Source organism: Tenebrio molitor, chromosome 1, assembly GCF_963966145.1.
Source record: "Tenebrio molitor chromosome 1, icTenMoli1.1, whole genome shotgun sequence".
In the NCBI taxonomy this organism is placed as follows: Eukaryota; Metazoa; Arthropoda; class Insecta; order Coleoptera; family Tenebrionidae; genus Tenebrio; species Tenebrio molitor.
In genome coordinates this window covers 30646199-30663746 of record NC_091046.1, presented here as the reverse complement: position 1 = coordinate 30663746, position 17548 = coordinate 30646199, and the positions used below count along the sequence as shown (strand labels likewise).

The 17548-nt window shown below is 33.6% G+C and overlaps 1 protein-coding gene across 1 annotated transcript; it reads right to left on the bottom strand.

Annotated features, from left to right (window-relative positions):
* Nucleotides 1–1175: 1175 nt before the first annotated feature.
* Nucleotides 1176–16213, bottom strand: Ctps (CTP synthase). The gene is made up of 7 exons (XM_069036704.1): nucleotides 15986–16213; nucleotides 7749–7919; nucleotides 7480–7697; nucleotides 6876–7420; nucleotides 2248–2549; nucleotides 1869–2195; nucleotides 1176–1817 (listed from the first exon to the last, which is right to left on the bottom strand). Exons 1-7 carry the CDS (start codon nucleotides 16149–16151, stop codon nucleotides 1741–1743), a joined length of 1806 nt encoding a protein of 601 aa, XP_068892805.1. The 5' UTR covers nucleotides 16152–16213; the 3' UTR covers nucleotides 1176–1740.
* Between the last annotated feature and the right edge of the window lie 1335 nt (nucleotides 16214–17548).

The following is a 17548-nucleotide window of genomic DNA, read 5'->3' as shown; positions in this document are numbered from 1 at the left end:
AATTTCCCCCCGGGCCAAGGACCTTTTCGAACATAATTTATGAGCTACATGTTTGGGCAGAAGATAGTTTTACTGTTGCGTTTTTAAAATTCGTTTGCACGTTCAACTTTCAACTCCTTAGAAAAAAAAATCGTATTCTACTGCAAATTAGAGTTTCTAGAGCATCGATCACCATCCATTTTTACGGATGTCTTCTTCCTTCTAAGACTTTAATTTTGAAAATACGTAATAATCTAATCCAAGTCAGGAGAATATGCATTATGCTTGATAATCGAAATTTGAAGGGGACTTTATTGAATTTTTGAAGGGCAAGAAGCAGGTGCCATTGTCTTGAAAAAAACAACGCACTTTTAGAAAGCTTTCCACAATTTTGGTTCAAAATTTTGTTAACAGAGAACAGTAATAATCTCCCGTCCTTGATTTTCCTCGTTTCAGATAATCAGTGAGAATAATCCCACTTTATACCACAATATTGAGGCGAGGACTTTTCCGGCAGACCTGTGCGTGAAATATTTTGGGTCGAGAACCATCATGTTTGTACTCTTTTGACATTTTTTTGGTCTCTGGATCATAATGATGAACCCAAGATTCATTCACTGTAATAGCATATCTTTATGTATGTTGTCATCGACCCTCATTCGCTGTTCATTGGCATTCATGCATTTGGATATGCATTTTGCTGATAATTTTCTCATTGAACTGGATTTCACTATTACTGATATGAAATTAAAACATCGATCTTTTCTCTTGTTGACGTACAAATCGGCCTTTCGGCTTTCTACTCGTCTTTAATTTTTTTGCGCCTTTTAAACCCCGTAACCAATTTTTATGGTCAAACAGGAAGGACATTGATTTTCTAATGTTTCCAACATGTCAATAAAATTTTCTTTGTCTGATGATCCTTAAAAATAGCTACTTGATCATGATCACTGAACGGTACTCGATTTTGTCAAAAAAAAAGAAAAATTCAAAGACGATCGAACCTTTAACGTCAAGCTTCGCAAATGTGTACGGAAAAAATGAGGACTGCTTATTTTGACGAGTTCTATTAGTGGTTACATTGCACGTAAAATTTAGCACCACACCCTGTAACAACGGTTGATTGAACTTTTTTGTTGAGCGCTACCAACAATATGAAACGTTTTGATCGTAAAATCTATAAACAAAAGCCAGCATTAAAATTAAAGCCTAAATATATTTAATATTAAAAATAAAATAACAAAAATTATTACTAGAAAATAAAACAATGCCAAAATAAAATTTGAAATTTGCAAAAACTTTTTGACTTTAAATGAAAAATAGTTATTAAATAGTAATTCATTTTACATTTATCAAATGCCAAATTTCTTTCTTGACAAAAGTCTGCAGTACCGAACTATAATATTGTTCCGCTGAAGACTACTTCGTTAAGTTCATACAACTATGAAAAAGTGCAAACAAGCTTTGCTTGTAATGCCTAGAATGAAAAAAACATGTTTCTGCAAAAATAAGTACTCATTGCTAAATTCAAGTGTATATATGTCATTCAGTTCTCAACTTTAAACCCACACAACCACGTTTCAAAATGTGTGTTTTAAGGAACAATGTTTGTACATATTTGTTTATAACAAATTAATTACTTGCTGAATACAATTTCTTCACTTAAAATCAAAAAGTTTTACATTGTGTTTTCTCTTTTATATATCTTTGAGAACAAGTTTATACTTATTAAAACAGAAATTAGGAATGTTCAATGAAAAATTAAGTACTACTTCCATCAGTTTCATCTGTGGAATAAATAGTGGCTTGTTTCAGCGTCAAATGATCTAATTCATCATCTGGAATGTAACATATGTAAAACAAGTACATCGATTAATTTTCTTCTTTACCAGAATCATAGTAATCTGACTGTGGTTCTCTGGGCGATAGTTTACAACCTCTAGCAAAATAAGAATTTAGTCGATCCTTCGCCGCTAGGATTAAACCCATGAATGGAGGTGAAGGATCCATTGGTCTTGACAAATATTCTGGATGAAATTGAACAGCTACGTAATATGGATGAGAGGGAAGTTCTAGAATCTCCATTCTTTCTGCATCTATGTCTACTCCAACAAATTTTAATCCCTGTTTCTCAATTTCTTCAATATATTTAGGATTGACTTCGTATCTATGCCTATGGCGTTCCTCAATTTGTTCCACATTTCCATAGAGGCGCTCTGTTGAATAAATATTTAAATACTGTGACTGCCTACTATTTTATTAACTTACTGATTTTGCTTTGAATATTAGGCTTAAAAACAGTAGTTCGTTTACCGAGCCTCATCGTTCCTCCCATGTCTCCGGTATTATGTTCTGGCATGTCAATAATCACAGCATGTTCTACCGTGTCACTGCATTCTGCAGAATTGGCATCTTTTAAATTGAGCACGTTACGAGCAAATTCTATCACAGCAGTCTGGAAGCCCAAACAGATGCCCAAAAATGGTTTCATGTTCACACGGCACCATTTACACGCTTCAATTTTACCCTCGACGCCACGTTTTCCAAAACCACCCGGAACTACGACACAACTGTAATCGATAGAAAAAAATTAATACAAATCACGGACAACTCTGGACACTGTATTTAATTTAATGCAATACATAAAAAGGCGGTATAGAAAATCGTACAAAACTTCATTGTTCCAAAATCATTTTTAACATGAACACTAGGAATTTGATAAAAAGTCCTGCGATACATGCAAGATATTGTTATATCGTAAATATTAGCCGATCACGATCTTTTTGTGACCGAGTTGGCACTTGGCTATGACCATCTAGTGATTTTGTTGGCAGTATTATACCGGGTGATCAAGAAGGACTGTTTAAGTTGGCAATACAATTAAGAACATTTGTTTATTCGGCTATTTACAACACTGCAACCGGATATGTTTTGTGGGTTTAATGACAGATATCTGACGTAGCATTAACAACAACAAAATGGTGGGTTATGAGAGTAAAAATTAACGGCTAAAAGAAATCAAAGTTGGAATTCGGAATAATAATCTAAAAATTAACCAAAGGAAATTCTCGAAGTGCTTCCCATTTTGCTATAAACATAAATTAACTCTTCTCTCGGACGATTCACCAGCATGTTTAATTTAATTTGAAATGTCAAATTTGACTTGTCACTGATACGGCTGTCAGTGTGAAGCCATCAACAACCGGAAGTTACTCCAGTTGTACAATTTAAAAATAAAATTCAGCATTACCAACTTAAACAGTCCTTCTTGATCACCCCGTACTTCGGTGGTATCTAAATTCCACGGCCTCCTAGATATATAAGAAACTCGTCTCTTATCCGGCCTGTCAGATGTGCGTTAATAGTGTTAATACCATGTTGAAAACAATAGTGTTTAATACCATGTTGAAAACATGTCTATAAAATAATAACTTCCTGCAAGGTGCGCAATCAGTAAAACACATAAGCCCCGTATTGTGGCGCACCCTATAAAACAAAAATAATGCTTATAATGTTTCAAAATCAAAAATCCACCACCTGTTGAATTATGTTGGCAGAAAAAAAGAAATCCCTAGAAAAAGTTTAATTTTTTTGGGTTGCCTCAACATCCCGCCAAAATTTGACATTAAACTCTTGAGTTTATTTACGAAACACAAAATAATTATTATGTACAAAAAGGTTTTAGCTACCGTATCATACTTTTTGAGTGAAATAATAAAATGAGAATAAAAAACACGATGAACTACGACCAAAACGACTGTCCAACAGTTTTCCTTCATAACCCCACTTTTTTCTGACACTTGCAGACACACTAAAAACAAAAGTCCGCGACGTTGTCGGTTGTATTTTCGATGTAGAATGCACTGTTGGTGGATTTTTGATTTTGAAACAGATTATAGAACTTAGAACTACGAATGTGACAGACGGGATAAGGGACGAATCTCTTATATATCTAGGAGGCGTGCTAAATTCCCTAAAGGAAACTGACACTTTTTGTGTTAGGTTAGGTTCTTTTCAGTTTAAGGTTATAAACTAGGCAAAAATGAATAGGGAATTCCACAATTTTTCTTGGCAAGCAAAATAATTGCCCCAATCCTCCCACGTATTCTTAAACACTAGATAAATTTGAAATGTTACAGGTTCTTGAAACATTAGATATAACATTAAAAAAATGTTAATACTCAGTACGGTTTCACATCTTGGGTTTCACAATGGGCGTAAGCATAAAAACAATCGGGTGTTTTTTTAAATTTCACCTCGTAGTAGGCGTTGAAGAGTCGATTGTGAACGCACCACTCGTGTAAAACGTAGATTAAACATGGACACGGAATCTTGGACGATTTGTCATTCGATTGACATAAAAATGTATAACTGCCTTTAGGTGCAACTAACCTCACTTTAGATTTTTGTAATTTTTATCACACTGACATGACAAAAATAAACTTTCAAATGTCAAATAGTTTCAAACGTCAATCATAATGATAATAAAGCGTGGCTTACATTGACATTTTTTTAATTGACATAAATTTGACATCTAAGTCCGTGTCCGCAACTGTACATCCTCTGCCTCTGCCATTTCTGGTAATTGTACAATTTGTTTTAAATATTTAAAGTACCTAAAAACAGACAATGCTTCATGCTGGACCCGTATATAATAAATAGCTGCTTTCCATTCAATATCCTTACGCCCCTAGTGCTTGAAGCCTCGTACTTCTCGGAGCTGCTCGAGAGCAGTTATGAAAGGAACGGTTAAAATGTGCGAACTTTGAGTTGAAATGCCCGTGGTTAAAATCCTAGGTTAAAATGCACGTTTGGGCCACACGCCTCTGCACGAAAGGTGGTCCTTGAGGGGAAAGGGAACGGTAAAACCAATGAGCGTGATGCCCACCGTTTCTAGCAAATGGAACGTGGGGTTTCAAGCTCAGGAGCAGCTCCGAACGGTTCTTTTGACCGAATGAAAAGCAGCTATTGAATCCAGTTTTAGATTCACTGAGTTTCTGAGTGTCATTTGCGCATGTGTCAGATTTGTGACCTAAACCCGTTCAGGATTGTTTTAAACACGCAGCAGGCCAAGATATTTTTTTGTTAGATTGGCGTCAGGTCCTGTCATATGAACTTTCGTTTTTAAATATTCGTCTTGTTGTCAATTCCGTCATTAATTTAGTTATATCTACTAAGGACAACGTAACATTTTATCTGCCCCGCCCATTACATTTTCTTAGTTACCAATCAAATGGGTTAAGACGATCTGATTTCCACAGAAAATTCGAACTGTCTTAATGACATTTTATTTTTTAAAACCTAAAACAATAATTGTGGACTTGACAGCAAAATTCTAACCTTAAGTTTTTTACGTGGCAAATGTGATTACAAATTATACAGGTTGAATCTGGCTTTGATTCTCATTGGTCAATTTATGTGGGCCGAGCTTATAAAAAGTTATAACGGCAATACGACAGGATGTCTCAAAATACGCGAATTTCAAATTCGGAGCGTTGTAGGGTATCACTTCAGTAGCCCAAATAAGGGGATAAAAAAAATCGGAACTCCCCGCACAAAGGTACATTGGTCTGAACGTGCACTCTTTGATGTGCGTTTTCTTCAAATACAGGCTGAAAAGTTCAGTGTTTATTGTTATTTATGGTGTAGATGATTGTGGAAAATAATAATGTAAAACAATTTTTTTGTTCGACACTGTCAGAATTTGAGAATTTTCTCCTATGTGAACGGATTTTGAGAAATGTCACAACTGGTCAAAACGAAACGTCAAGCTAATTTTAAAGGTTTTAAGCGATTTGGAGCCCTAAGGGGCTCGTCGAACAAAAAAACGTATTCAACTCGTTCGTGTGTAAATTGGGCGTTTTTTGGCACTCGTGGGCCTTTAAAACGCTCGTTTCACTCGCGTTTTAAAATGGCCCACGCGTGCCAAAAAAGTCCCAATTTACACACGAACTCGTCAAATAAACTACTATTTTGAAGAATAGCTTTACTTTGGAAAAAAAATCTTGAATTTGTCTAATTTTTCTTAAAAATGGAACGGCAACGTAGCTAGAATAGTATTTTGTCACTGTGGATATGAAGGCTGCTATGTATTGAACAAAATTAAAGTGCTTATATCTTCTTCAGGAACACGGATTTTTTTTTTTTTAGTATTTTTCGAGCTCCACTGCGTCCTTCCCTACCACGCTCTGAATTCGGAATTCGCGAATTTTGAGACACCTGTATAATAATAATTTACCCATTTTAATATGTATCGGGTTATTATAAATGATTGTAGTCCAAGTAGGCGTAAAAACTGAATGTAAAATTTATGGTTGCCGCTCCATATAAGCAACATCAAAATGATGTGAATAAGTGAGTACACACCGTTCACACACGGGAGTTAAATTGGGTGCAAAACAACTCAATATTTTTAGAATTGGTTGCCAAACAACTCAATATTTTTGGATTCAATCGTTAATTTAAAAAAATTAACAAAATTCTCATTACCCCACTTTTCACCTAAAAAATGAGTCACAGCGACAAAAATTGACAGTTCACATGAAAGCGGCAAAAATTTCATAACATGGGCATGGCCTGCTTCGACTATAATCATTTATAATAACCCTGTATTAGGAATGTTCTTAAACGAGAACTGCGCGACAAATATGTATGTTTCATTTCAATTAAAAGTTTTATATTATTGTTCCTAATGCGCTCACTTATTTAAAAAAAGTAGCAAACCGGCAACAGTGTTCGGTTCAATTATTATAACCTAAAATAGATTTATTATGACAAATCACAATAGTGCCAACTAAAATGTCAAATTTTCATAGATAGTCCGAATTTGAAACAATCGTAAATGCTGTATAGATAAAATCGGATGACGACATTTTAAGCAGAATAGTGAAACTTACTCGCATTTACATAGCTGATGCCACGCATCGTGGTAAGCTGCAGGGTCTTCTGTCAACATTGCTTTTTCCAAATTAGACGCTTCAATGAATTTAATAATAACTTTATATCCTATTTTGTTGGAGGCATGCTGTAAAGCTTTAGTAATAGATGTGTATGAGTCTTCTAGTCTGGTATATTTTCCGACTAAAGCAACGGTAACTTCATATTTCAAATGTTCAATTCGTTCTGTTAGTTCAATCCACTGTCTCATGTATTTTCTCATCGGAGGTAGAACCTTCGCACCTAAATCTAAACGACTACATAGGTATTCAGCTATACCATGTGACTCCATAAATACAGGAACTTCATAAATGGAACGTAGATCCGGAATACTAATTATTTGTTCAGGTGCTACATGACAAAAGTTTGATATTTTATCTTTAACATTCGGACCAATTGGTTTTTCTGAACGACAAACGATAATATCAGGTGATAAACCTAGGCCCCTAAGTTCTCTAACAGAAGATTGGGTTGGTTTTGTTTTATGCTCTCCTGTAGTACGTGGCTGAAATAAAAATAGCGGTAGTTAATTTAATGGTACTTCAGCCCCTTATAATAAGTTACCTGTGGCACTAACGAAACATGAGCAACACAAAAATTTTCACGTTTGACTCTAAATTGGAACTGTCTGAATGCTTCAACAAAAGCCATACTTTCAATATCACCAATTGTTCCTCCTAATTCAATTATGCAGACTTCAGGAATTTTTCCTGAATCAGAAACAGGAATTTTCGCCACCCGTACTACCCACTCCTGTATGGCGTCTGTTATGTGTGGGACCACTAACATATTTCAACATTTATAATAATGTCTCATTTTAGAATAAATTTTACCTTGAACTGTTTTTCCTAAGTAATCTCCATGCCTCTCTTTCTCTATTACAGCTTGATAAATTTTTCCTGTTGTTATATTATTATCACGGTGCAACGTGATATTTAAGAATCTTTCATAATTTCCTAAATCTAAGTCTACTTCACCTCCATCGTCCAAAACATATACTTCACCTGAAAAAAGGAATAAGTTTCAATAAAGTTTACAGCAGTGTTCAATGGAAAGATGAATTCATGGATACATAAAATGAATATTTAAAAAATTCAATTTCTTGTTTGACATTTTTTAACTAGGATTTGTTCAACTCTGAATACTGGTTATGAATTTATAATACATTCATTTTTGTTTTAGACCAGAGTAGGCTATTTTAATTTTTTTAAATGTTGGTATCGGGGCTATGTCAAAATAACAAAATCAAAATTGTTCGAACTGCCAGTATCAAATTTGACATTATTATTAAGTATTAAGGTAAATTAGTTTGAAATTTGTGCAATATTTACATTTATCATTAAATACACACATTATTGAGTCCTCGAAACTATGTAGTTAATTGGAAAATGATAGTGCTTGGCTGCATGGTCATGAATTTTGACAAGAAAGTGTAACCTCAAATATTATACATGATGTATATTGTCATTCAGCCACAGTCCTACCATACAACTCGCCAAATTTCCATAGCCTACTCTGGTCTAAAACAGAAGTGAATGCACTGTATGTGTACAATCTGCTACAACATATAAAAAATGACGCCGACAGCACGGATGTCATTGAAAACGACTATAGAGACTGATTCGCATAACTTTCTGACCCTAACGAAAGTAAAATACAGTCAGTAATACGTTATTCAGTGATAACTTGATACCTTTATTTACTATGACATCTGGACACTCCTTTTTGTTAATTAAAATGTACTCCAATGACGAGAGAATCGATATGATATTGATATATGATGAGTCAGTTTCTTAAATAAAAAGAAATATTGTCGATTACTGTCATTTTTAAATTTTTATAATTGAGACTTTTGTGAGGGATGTCCAAACCATCCAAAAGATTAAAATAATTAATGTTTTTGGATCAAGTTATGAATGAAAAACGTATTACTGGCTGTATTTAAATTTCGTTAGGGTCGGAAAGTTATTATACAGTGCATTTTTTTTAACTGTTGTCATAGGGAATTGCATGGAAAAACTTATACCCCCTGTTAATTTTTGTTCTGATGAAAATATTCAAACCATTTTTGGAACAAAGTTGGAAGATTTTTTAAACTATTGGATAGATTACAATTCAATATTCTAAACTGTCGAAAAAGTTGTGAAAAAAATATTTTCTAGCGCGCCGGAATAATAGAACGTCGAGCGGCCGCCAGAATAGCGTCCCTGTCGGCTCAACCAGCACCTGACTCATTTAAAAAATAGCGAGATCTCCTGAAGGCTATGATTAAATTAGCTTAGTCGCGCAATTTTGAAAATTGTCAAATCAATGTGCAATGATATAAAAAAAAAAAATAAAACGCACGTTTATGAAATGTCATTCAAATGTCAACTCTACCCCACAATAGGTGAAACAGTGTTAAATTGGTTCAGTTCATATTTAACAAATAGAAGGCAAAAAGTTAAGTATGAGGATGTTGTCAGTGGTGTCCCACAGGGGACGGTTTTAGGACCACTGTTATTTAATCTTTACGTTAATGATATTATTAAGTATGTTAACCACTGTAATATTAGTCTATTTGCGGATGACACAATGTTGTGTAAGTCAGGAAAAGATGTCTACTGGGTGCCCCAAAATTCGCGGAACAACGTAGTAGTATGTTGTTAAGTAGTCATTAAGATAAAAATGGTAAAAAAGGTAAAAATGTTTAAAAAAATCAATCGTCTTTTTTGTAGAAGATGTGGACCTATTCGTTACAATAAATGTGGCAACATTTAAAAACATTCTATGCATCCCAATAGTCTGCAAAATATTTAATTTTTTTGTATCCATGGAAATGAGAGGGAAAAATCAAAACCATGTTGCCGTACACTATTTGAGATAAAACGAACATAAAATTACTACTCGGAAATGCTGGAAATAATGAAGAAAATAATTGCAAACCTGATCACAATCGTTCAGAATTATTAGGCCACTGGCTAGTAAAAGACAAATAGTCAAAATCTTTTTTAATATTTAAAATAAATGAGATCAAAGCTGCACCTTTTGAGTCCCCATATCTTCAAATCTAAGAGGTATAGAATTTTTTTATTATTTTTCTCATCATTTTCTAACATGAGTTGACATTGCCTCATTGAGTTGTTCCGCGAATTTTGGGGCACCCAGTATACCATTATTAACCAAATCAATGATGTTTTAAGAAATATGTATTCACTTTTATTTATGTAATAATAGCCTTAGTATTAATATAAATAAATCTAAGTACTATTCCGGACACGGAATCTTGGCCATAACTGACATTTAACTGACAAATATGTGTGAACTGGCCTTTATTGAATATAACCCAACTTTTGACTCGATAATGCAATTTCCTTGCTTTTTTGATGTCAGAATAAAAACTTCAGAGTGATTTTTAATAATTGTCATTGTCATTCACTTTAAAAATACCCATAAATTAATTGTTTGAAAAAAAAGGATGTCGTTTTGAATTAAATATCTTTTAATTAAATTACCTAATAAACTATGTAATTAATTTAACACAACTATGTAGTTAGAAATTGACCAGATTATTAATTAAATGGAAATAAAATGTTAATTTATAAATTCAAGTAAACTAATTTTTGTTCATACGAACAGATTTAAAGGCAACACATACAGGGTGACTGACGAAAAACCTTTGACGCTGTATCTTACTTATTCTTCATCCGATTTGAATAAATGACACATCAAATGAATTAGTTCGAAAAGCACTTCATTATTATCCTATTCGATATTTTTTTCGACATCTATTTTTTGACAGACGATAGCCAACTTTTTTTTTTCAAATTACACTCTATATATTTTTTTATTCGTTCTTATAAAGAATCTTCTTCTGAATATTCGTGCATTAAAAGAAAAAACAAAAAATGTATTTTAATTGAAAAAAATTGAAAATCAAAAATCAAGTAGTCAAATTTGTAAACAATACAAAATCTATTCTAGTTGCTCAAAATTTCCTCAATGCTGTTGCAGACACTGTCAATACCTTCTAGAAATACCCACCTTTGCATTCAGTAAAAAATGTCGGGGTTTTTCCTGACATACTCGCACTATCCATTTTCTTAACTCTTTTTGGGTACATGGTGAGGTCAAATAAACATTGTCTCCAAAGTTTCGAATGCAGATAAAGAAATCCAATGGATTCAAATCTGGGGATGTAGCGTGCCATCGAATAGCTCCATGAGCACCCATTCATCGTTCACCAAAATGATTTAAATGATTTAAAAATACAAAATTCATGCGTGCATTACGTGGTATGGCGCCGTCCTGATAAAACACGAATCTATTCAACGCTGCTAATGGTATAGTCCATTTTTTACCCTTTTGCGATGACGTCATTATCTAGTAACTTTACGATGTTTGAGCTAGGATCAGAAACAAATTTGAATTGATCATAAATAACTATAAATGTGTCAAATTTGTTGACAATTGCTTCGAAAGGTTATGTTTGTAATCAATGAATTAAGTAAAAGAAATTAAAAATTGTCAAATTGACAGGAGCATAAAATAACCTCAAAGTGACCATCAATAAATACACGTGCCTTTTTTTTTGTTTTTTTCTGTTTCTGTCGTTTCAATAAAGAGAAAGCGAGGAAGGAAATCGTGACGTCACCTCAAAAGGGTAAAAATTGGACTATATCTCATCCAGAAAGTTGCTTATTTCGTTTGATAATAAATAAATATGATGTTTTGTTTGATCGAGACTGCTATCAATAAAAAAGGGACCAACTAGTCCATTCTATCGCCAAAAATGCCACACCATGCGTTAACACTAAATCGTCTTTGGAAATTTTCTTCCACAGCAACATTATTATTATTATTATCAAACTGTTTTGACAAATGAATATTCAGAGCTTACTTAGTCATTTCGAGCATTTAGAACAAACTTCTCTCTTGTTTATTTTGGTCACTTGATTTTTAAATTTTGTACATTTACTCTTTAATTTCTCGACTTTTGTTTAATGAATGGGTATAGTTCTTTGCATTTTTATATTCAGAAGACAAATCTCTATAATACTGAATAGAAAAAAATGCACAGTGCTATTTGAAAAAAAAAGCTGATGTTCATCTGTCAAAAACTGGACGCAAGATTGTTTTTTTTATTAGTTTGGTATTGAAGTGTTTTCAAAATTATTTCATTTGACGTGTCATTTATTCAAATCGGATAAAAAATAAGCAAGATACAGCATCAAAGGTTTTTCGTCAGTCACCCTGTATATGTCACAATTTTCACAGCGTGTTTGCAAAGTAATAGCTAAAATATCAAGATTCAAGACAGACAAGCCGTTAGTGTAACACAGAAAAAGTCGAAGTCAGATTCTTGATTTCCGGCTCACAGCTCAGCATTTGCCTATCATAAGTAACGCATGCGCAGTATCAATGGATTCGCGTACTTTTTAATGTCGCCCAGCATAGGCCCGCCATAAGTAACGCATGCGCAGTATCAATGGATTCACGTACTTTTTAATGTCGCCTTTCATTTTCATGGTGGCTTGCTACTTCAAGACAGCCACGCTAACGCGCATGCGCTATTGAGCAAGCTATTCTAGCAAATAAGGTTCTCGATGATAAATAAGGTAGCGACAACTCATTGTTCATTTTTGAGACTCCAAATTAAAAGAGAGGACATATCGACAAATGCCGTGAGTGTGACACAATTTTATACACAATTTTACAGGATGTTTGTATCGTGTCACGGGATGTTTGTATCGTGTCGAACAGATTAACTTGCATAGACTCCAAATTAAGTGAGATGAAAATATTGGCGCAACCGTTGTCGTTACCTTTTATAATCGAGAACCTTACTAGCAAAGTCCGAGCCACGCCGCGCCGCTGCGTTTTTTAAAAGCTGTGCTCCCATTGGTCGAGCGACTTCCAAGCCAAGCGAACCACGCTTATAAAGCCACCATGAAAACGACCCTATACTTAGATGTAATAGATACACCCCAATTGCACTTATGTTAAATGTGTTAACTTAATGACGGCAAGGCAAACGATTATGTATACAATACACTTTTCACTATTAAATAAAAAATAAGATTGTACCTCAGTATTTGTATAGTACTATCCCACCTCCACCCGGCGGCACGGCAATTTTGCCGGAGTACATACACTATTACGGATATTACTATCAAGTAATAGTGCAGTGCTTATCAACATAATTACCGGCGTCTTGCCTCCGCATTTTGACTTTGTTGTGTATTATGTTCTGTGTCAATGTTAAGGAACTTCCTCACGATGTGACATGAGTATAATAATATACCTTTTTGAATTTCAACTACCAATGTGTTATCTAATAAAATTAAGTTTATTAGTGAACGCCAAAATTATAATTTAAGAAATTGCAGGGACTTTAACAAAGTTTACTAGATATGACATTAAATATAAGAGTATATATTATGAAGGATTAAGAATGTACAATAAGTTGCTCATAGAAATTAAAAATTGTACAATTATGTTAAAATTTAAGCAGTTATGAAAGTCCATTCAAAAATCAAAAAACCACCAACGTCGCATTTTCCTCGATCGGAAACGCTGTCTACTGTGAAATTTGGTCAGACGGGTGACTAATTTTGAGGTTAAATGTTTACTAAGTGTCTTTTTTTTCTGGGCATGTTTAAGTAAAAATAATAAGAATCAATAAATAAATGAAACGTGCTGCTAATAAAGCAATGTGAACGAATTTCAAAGCAATTGAATTTTATTTTGAATCAAATATGTAAATGTCATAATTTATAGTTACCAACATAGTATGCGCAAAAAATATCTACTTAGGGTTTTTTAAATTTTACCAACCTAAAGCAACAGGTGGTGGTTTTTTGATTTTTGAATGGACTTTACGTGTCTGTGAGGAAACATTTTTGAAATGATTTTATGTGTTATGTTATTATTTTTGTGGGGGTTGTGGTAAATTTTGTTTGTATATAGCTGATTAGCTAATAAAGGTTATATATACTGTGTTTTCAATTTGGTTGTAGGTCGTAAAATTTTATGGTACTTTAAGTTAAAGATCTTGGGGGGCTTATAAATCCTAGTTTACCACTAGCAGGTAATATTTTAAGCAGGGTTGTATTGTACATTTGGTATATTTGCATTGTACGGCAAACGGCACGCGCCGCTACCCAACCTTTTCAAACCCAACCATTGTGCCCGTTAATCGCTCATAATATCCAATAAAATTTTACGACCTACAACCAAATTGAAATTACAATAATCTGTTTCAAAATCAAAAATCCACCACCTGTTGAATTATGTTGGCAGAAAAAAAGAAATCCCTAGAATAAGTTTCATTTTTTCGGGTTGCCCAACCTCCCGCCAAAATTTGACTGAGAACTGTTGAGTTTACTTACGTAATACAAAATAATTATTATGTACAAAAGGTGGTAGCTACCATAATGATAAAGGTATGAACCTTTTGAGTGAAATAATAAAATGAAAACAAAAAAACACGATGAACTACGACCAAAACGACAGTTTTCTTTCATAACCCCACTTTTTTCTGACATTTGCAGACACACTAAAAACAAAAGTTGCCGACGTTGTCAGTTGTATTTTCGAGGTAGAATGGCAGTGTTGGTGGATTTTTGATTTTGAAACAGATTATATATTATAATTCAGAATAAATGGCATCGCGGTAGGCGTTGGAAATTCAAATTTACGTTGGCAGCAAGATCCTTGCTAATAATACCCTAGTTTCGATGCTGTTGGTAACCTTCGCTTTTAATTTGGCCTTGATATTATCAATGGAATCGTTTTGTGTTTATTTTCTTGTTATAGCATTTGGAATTTCCTTGTTTCATTTATGAAAAGTGTATTATTTGTCTGGGGGTTATCTCTGCTGTGGGTGAAAACAATGTCAAAATTATGTAACGCATAACCTCAGAATAAAGTAATGACGGTTTCACATGTTTACTAAATTTTTTGACATAACATAAAGCTCACTTTAGAGAATCAACGCCTACCGCGATGCCACTTATTCTGAATTATACTATATAGTTGATTTCATATAAATGTTCATCAAGTGAGCTGTGCATGTGTAAAAGCACCTTTAATTTAGTTACATTGCAAAAGTCACATTTATGAAGGTCATGTCCAATAAATCTTTACTTGGTAAAAATACAAACACAGAAACAAATAAGAATCACTTTAATTTAATCAGTAAAAAGACGTAACATTGTTTTTGAAATCAGCAATGTTAAAACGGACAAAACTGAAAAATTAGTCAAATCGGGTTTGCGCAGAGCACGCAACTTTGAAAGTCAAAGTCACTAGCTTTGGTTTTAATACCAACAGAAAATCAGATTTTCATGGCTTGCTTAGATGCACATTTATATGAAATTGAGTATATGTATTATTATTATTAAAATTTTCAATAAAAATGTTAAGAAATGTGCGCAGAAGCCACAAATTGGTACAGGGATCAACTGATCGTTATGGCTACACAATGCGAAAGACCCAAGACCCAATAGAATTGAACGGATTCAAAGTTTCAAAGGTAGCGCATGCGTTCTGGCACAACTGTTTCAATTTGTGGTTTCTGGGCAAATTTTCGTACATTTACAGTTGGATTTAGAACACGTAGTGGTATATTTCTGGAAAAATGTATTTGGTAATTTTGTGTATGACACGGTGTTCTAAATTTTCTCGAACATGTACTACTAAATTTTCTGTGAAATTTAGTACCGTGTCACACTAACTTAAGCAGGAGATTACCACTAAAGTAGTTAAAGTACACAATAATCACTTTTGCAACTTATGTAACCTTCACGTGCGCGTGCACATTATTTCTTCATTCTTACACCGACCCAAACTGCAACATTAGCCAGACTCAGTCATTGTTGATCACGCTGTAGTTATTTTTGTTGAACACGTGTTACACCGTTCCAACCATGTTTCAATTCATAAGATTATTAACATTACTTTGCTTTTATAATGTTGGCGACCATGAAACCTAACCATGTGGTCTAGTTCGTTTATTTCATAATATTAAACGTTAAGCAAAAGCCAAATAATGACTTAAATGTCTTGTATTAAAAAAAGTCAACGTTACCGTGTTCGTACGGAGAAAATGTGCCAGCATCAATGTTAATGTATGGATCGATTTTTATCGAAGTCACTTCAATGCCACAACACTTTAAAATAGCACCAACTGAACTTGAAATTACACCCTTCCCAACACCACTAATTACACCACCGGTTATGAGAATATATTTCATTTTAAATTTCTGTAATTAAATGTTCCGTCTGTTTTAATTACTGCAGTCGCTGTAGTAACCAACACAGAACACCCGTAACCAATTTCTAAACGGTCGATGGCGAATTTTAGAATAAGTGTCAAACGCTGACGCAGGGCGCACTGTTATCGCTATTTGGCTTTTGATTGGTTAATTCAAACTTTACATGAAAAAAGCGCTACGTTTAAAAGAAATGCAAACTACATGATTACAAATTGCGGCTAATATTTTTCTTTGAAAGTTCATATTCCAAAATTAATATTTGCCTAAGAAACAGATGGACAAAAATAATTTATCAAATTTGAGAATATTTTTGGTTGCGATTTATGACTGTTTTGTTAATTGTTAATTAATTTGTTAATCATAAATCATAAATAAGTAGTATTGAGATATTAAGTACTGTTGGGAGCATAAAAAGTGAGACATCAAATTTCTGTCAGTTTTTAAAAATTAGATGTAGTTCAAGCTTCATTGTCATTTTTCTTGACACTATTCTAGCTGACAGTTTAAAAATTTATTTTATACTCCTATTTTCCTTTTCCAAATGCCCTTCTCTTTTGATAAAGGTAGATTTTGATTGGGACTTTGCATTAAATAAATATTCACTACGTGCTTACAATCATTTCCTAATCCCTACAACCTACAATCTTAAAGGTGGAGTTTACCGGATTTGAAATGGTCGAAAAACGGTGGTTTTTAAACATCCATATCTTTAAAACCACAACAGATGAAGGCAAGGTCCTTTTTTTTAATCGAAAGATACGTCTTTCCTCGAACTTAAGAAAAAAAGTCACAGTCATTTAAAATCACCCGGTATTTATTTAATTTCGCATGCATAAGATTTTACTTTTACTATGTATTAAGCAAATGCTACCAAATTTTCCAGCAAATGCTGTTTTTATTTTAAAACTTTACTCGTCAGTACATGACAAAAAGTCGACAGTCAGATTCACAGATCAGATTGTCAGATTAATTTAATCGAATAGATAGATTATATTCGTGAAATACAAAAACGGCATAAACAACAACACATAAAAATGTGTTCATTGGATTCCGACGATTCATTCATCGATTGCGAAATGAACGGCTTATCGGAAGGTAAAATGGCCAGTGGTATTAAATAAGTCTCAAATTCTTGCAGTGAAAGGAACTTTGCAAATGTTATCCACAAATTTTTGGCGACAATCCAACTGGAAAATTTTTAACCAATCGAATTGCAGCATTTTTCAAATTTGGACCAATCAATTTATAGTGAAAAAACACCGAGCAGAGTGAAAAAACAACCAGCTGAGTGAAAAAACAACTAGTAAATGCTTTTACTAGCAATTTTTGAAGTAAATACTAGGTTTCATATGCATAAAAATAAGCAAATGCTTATA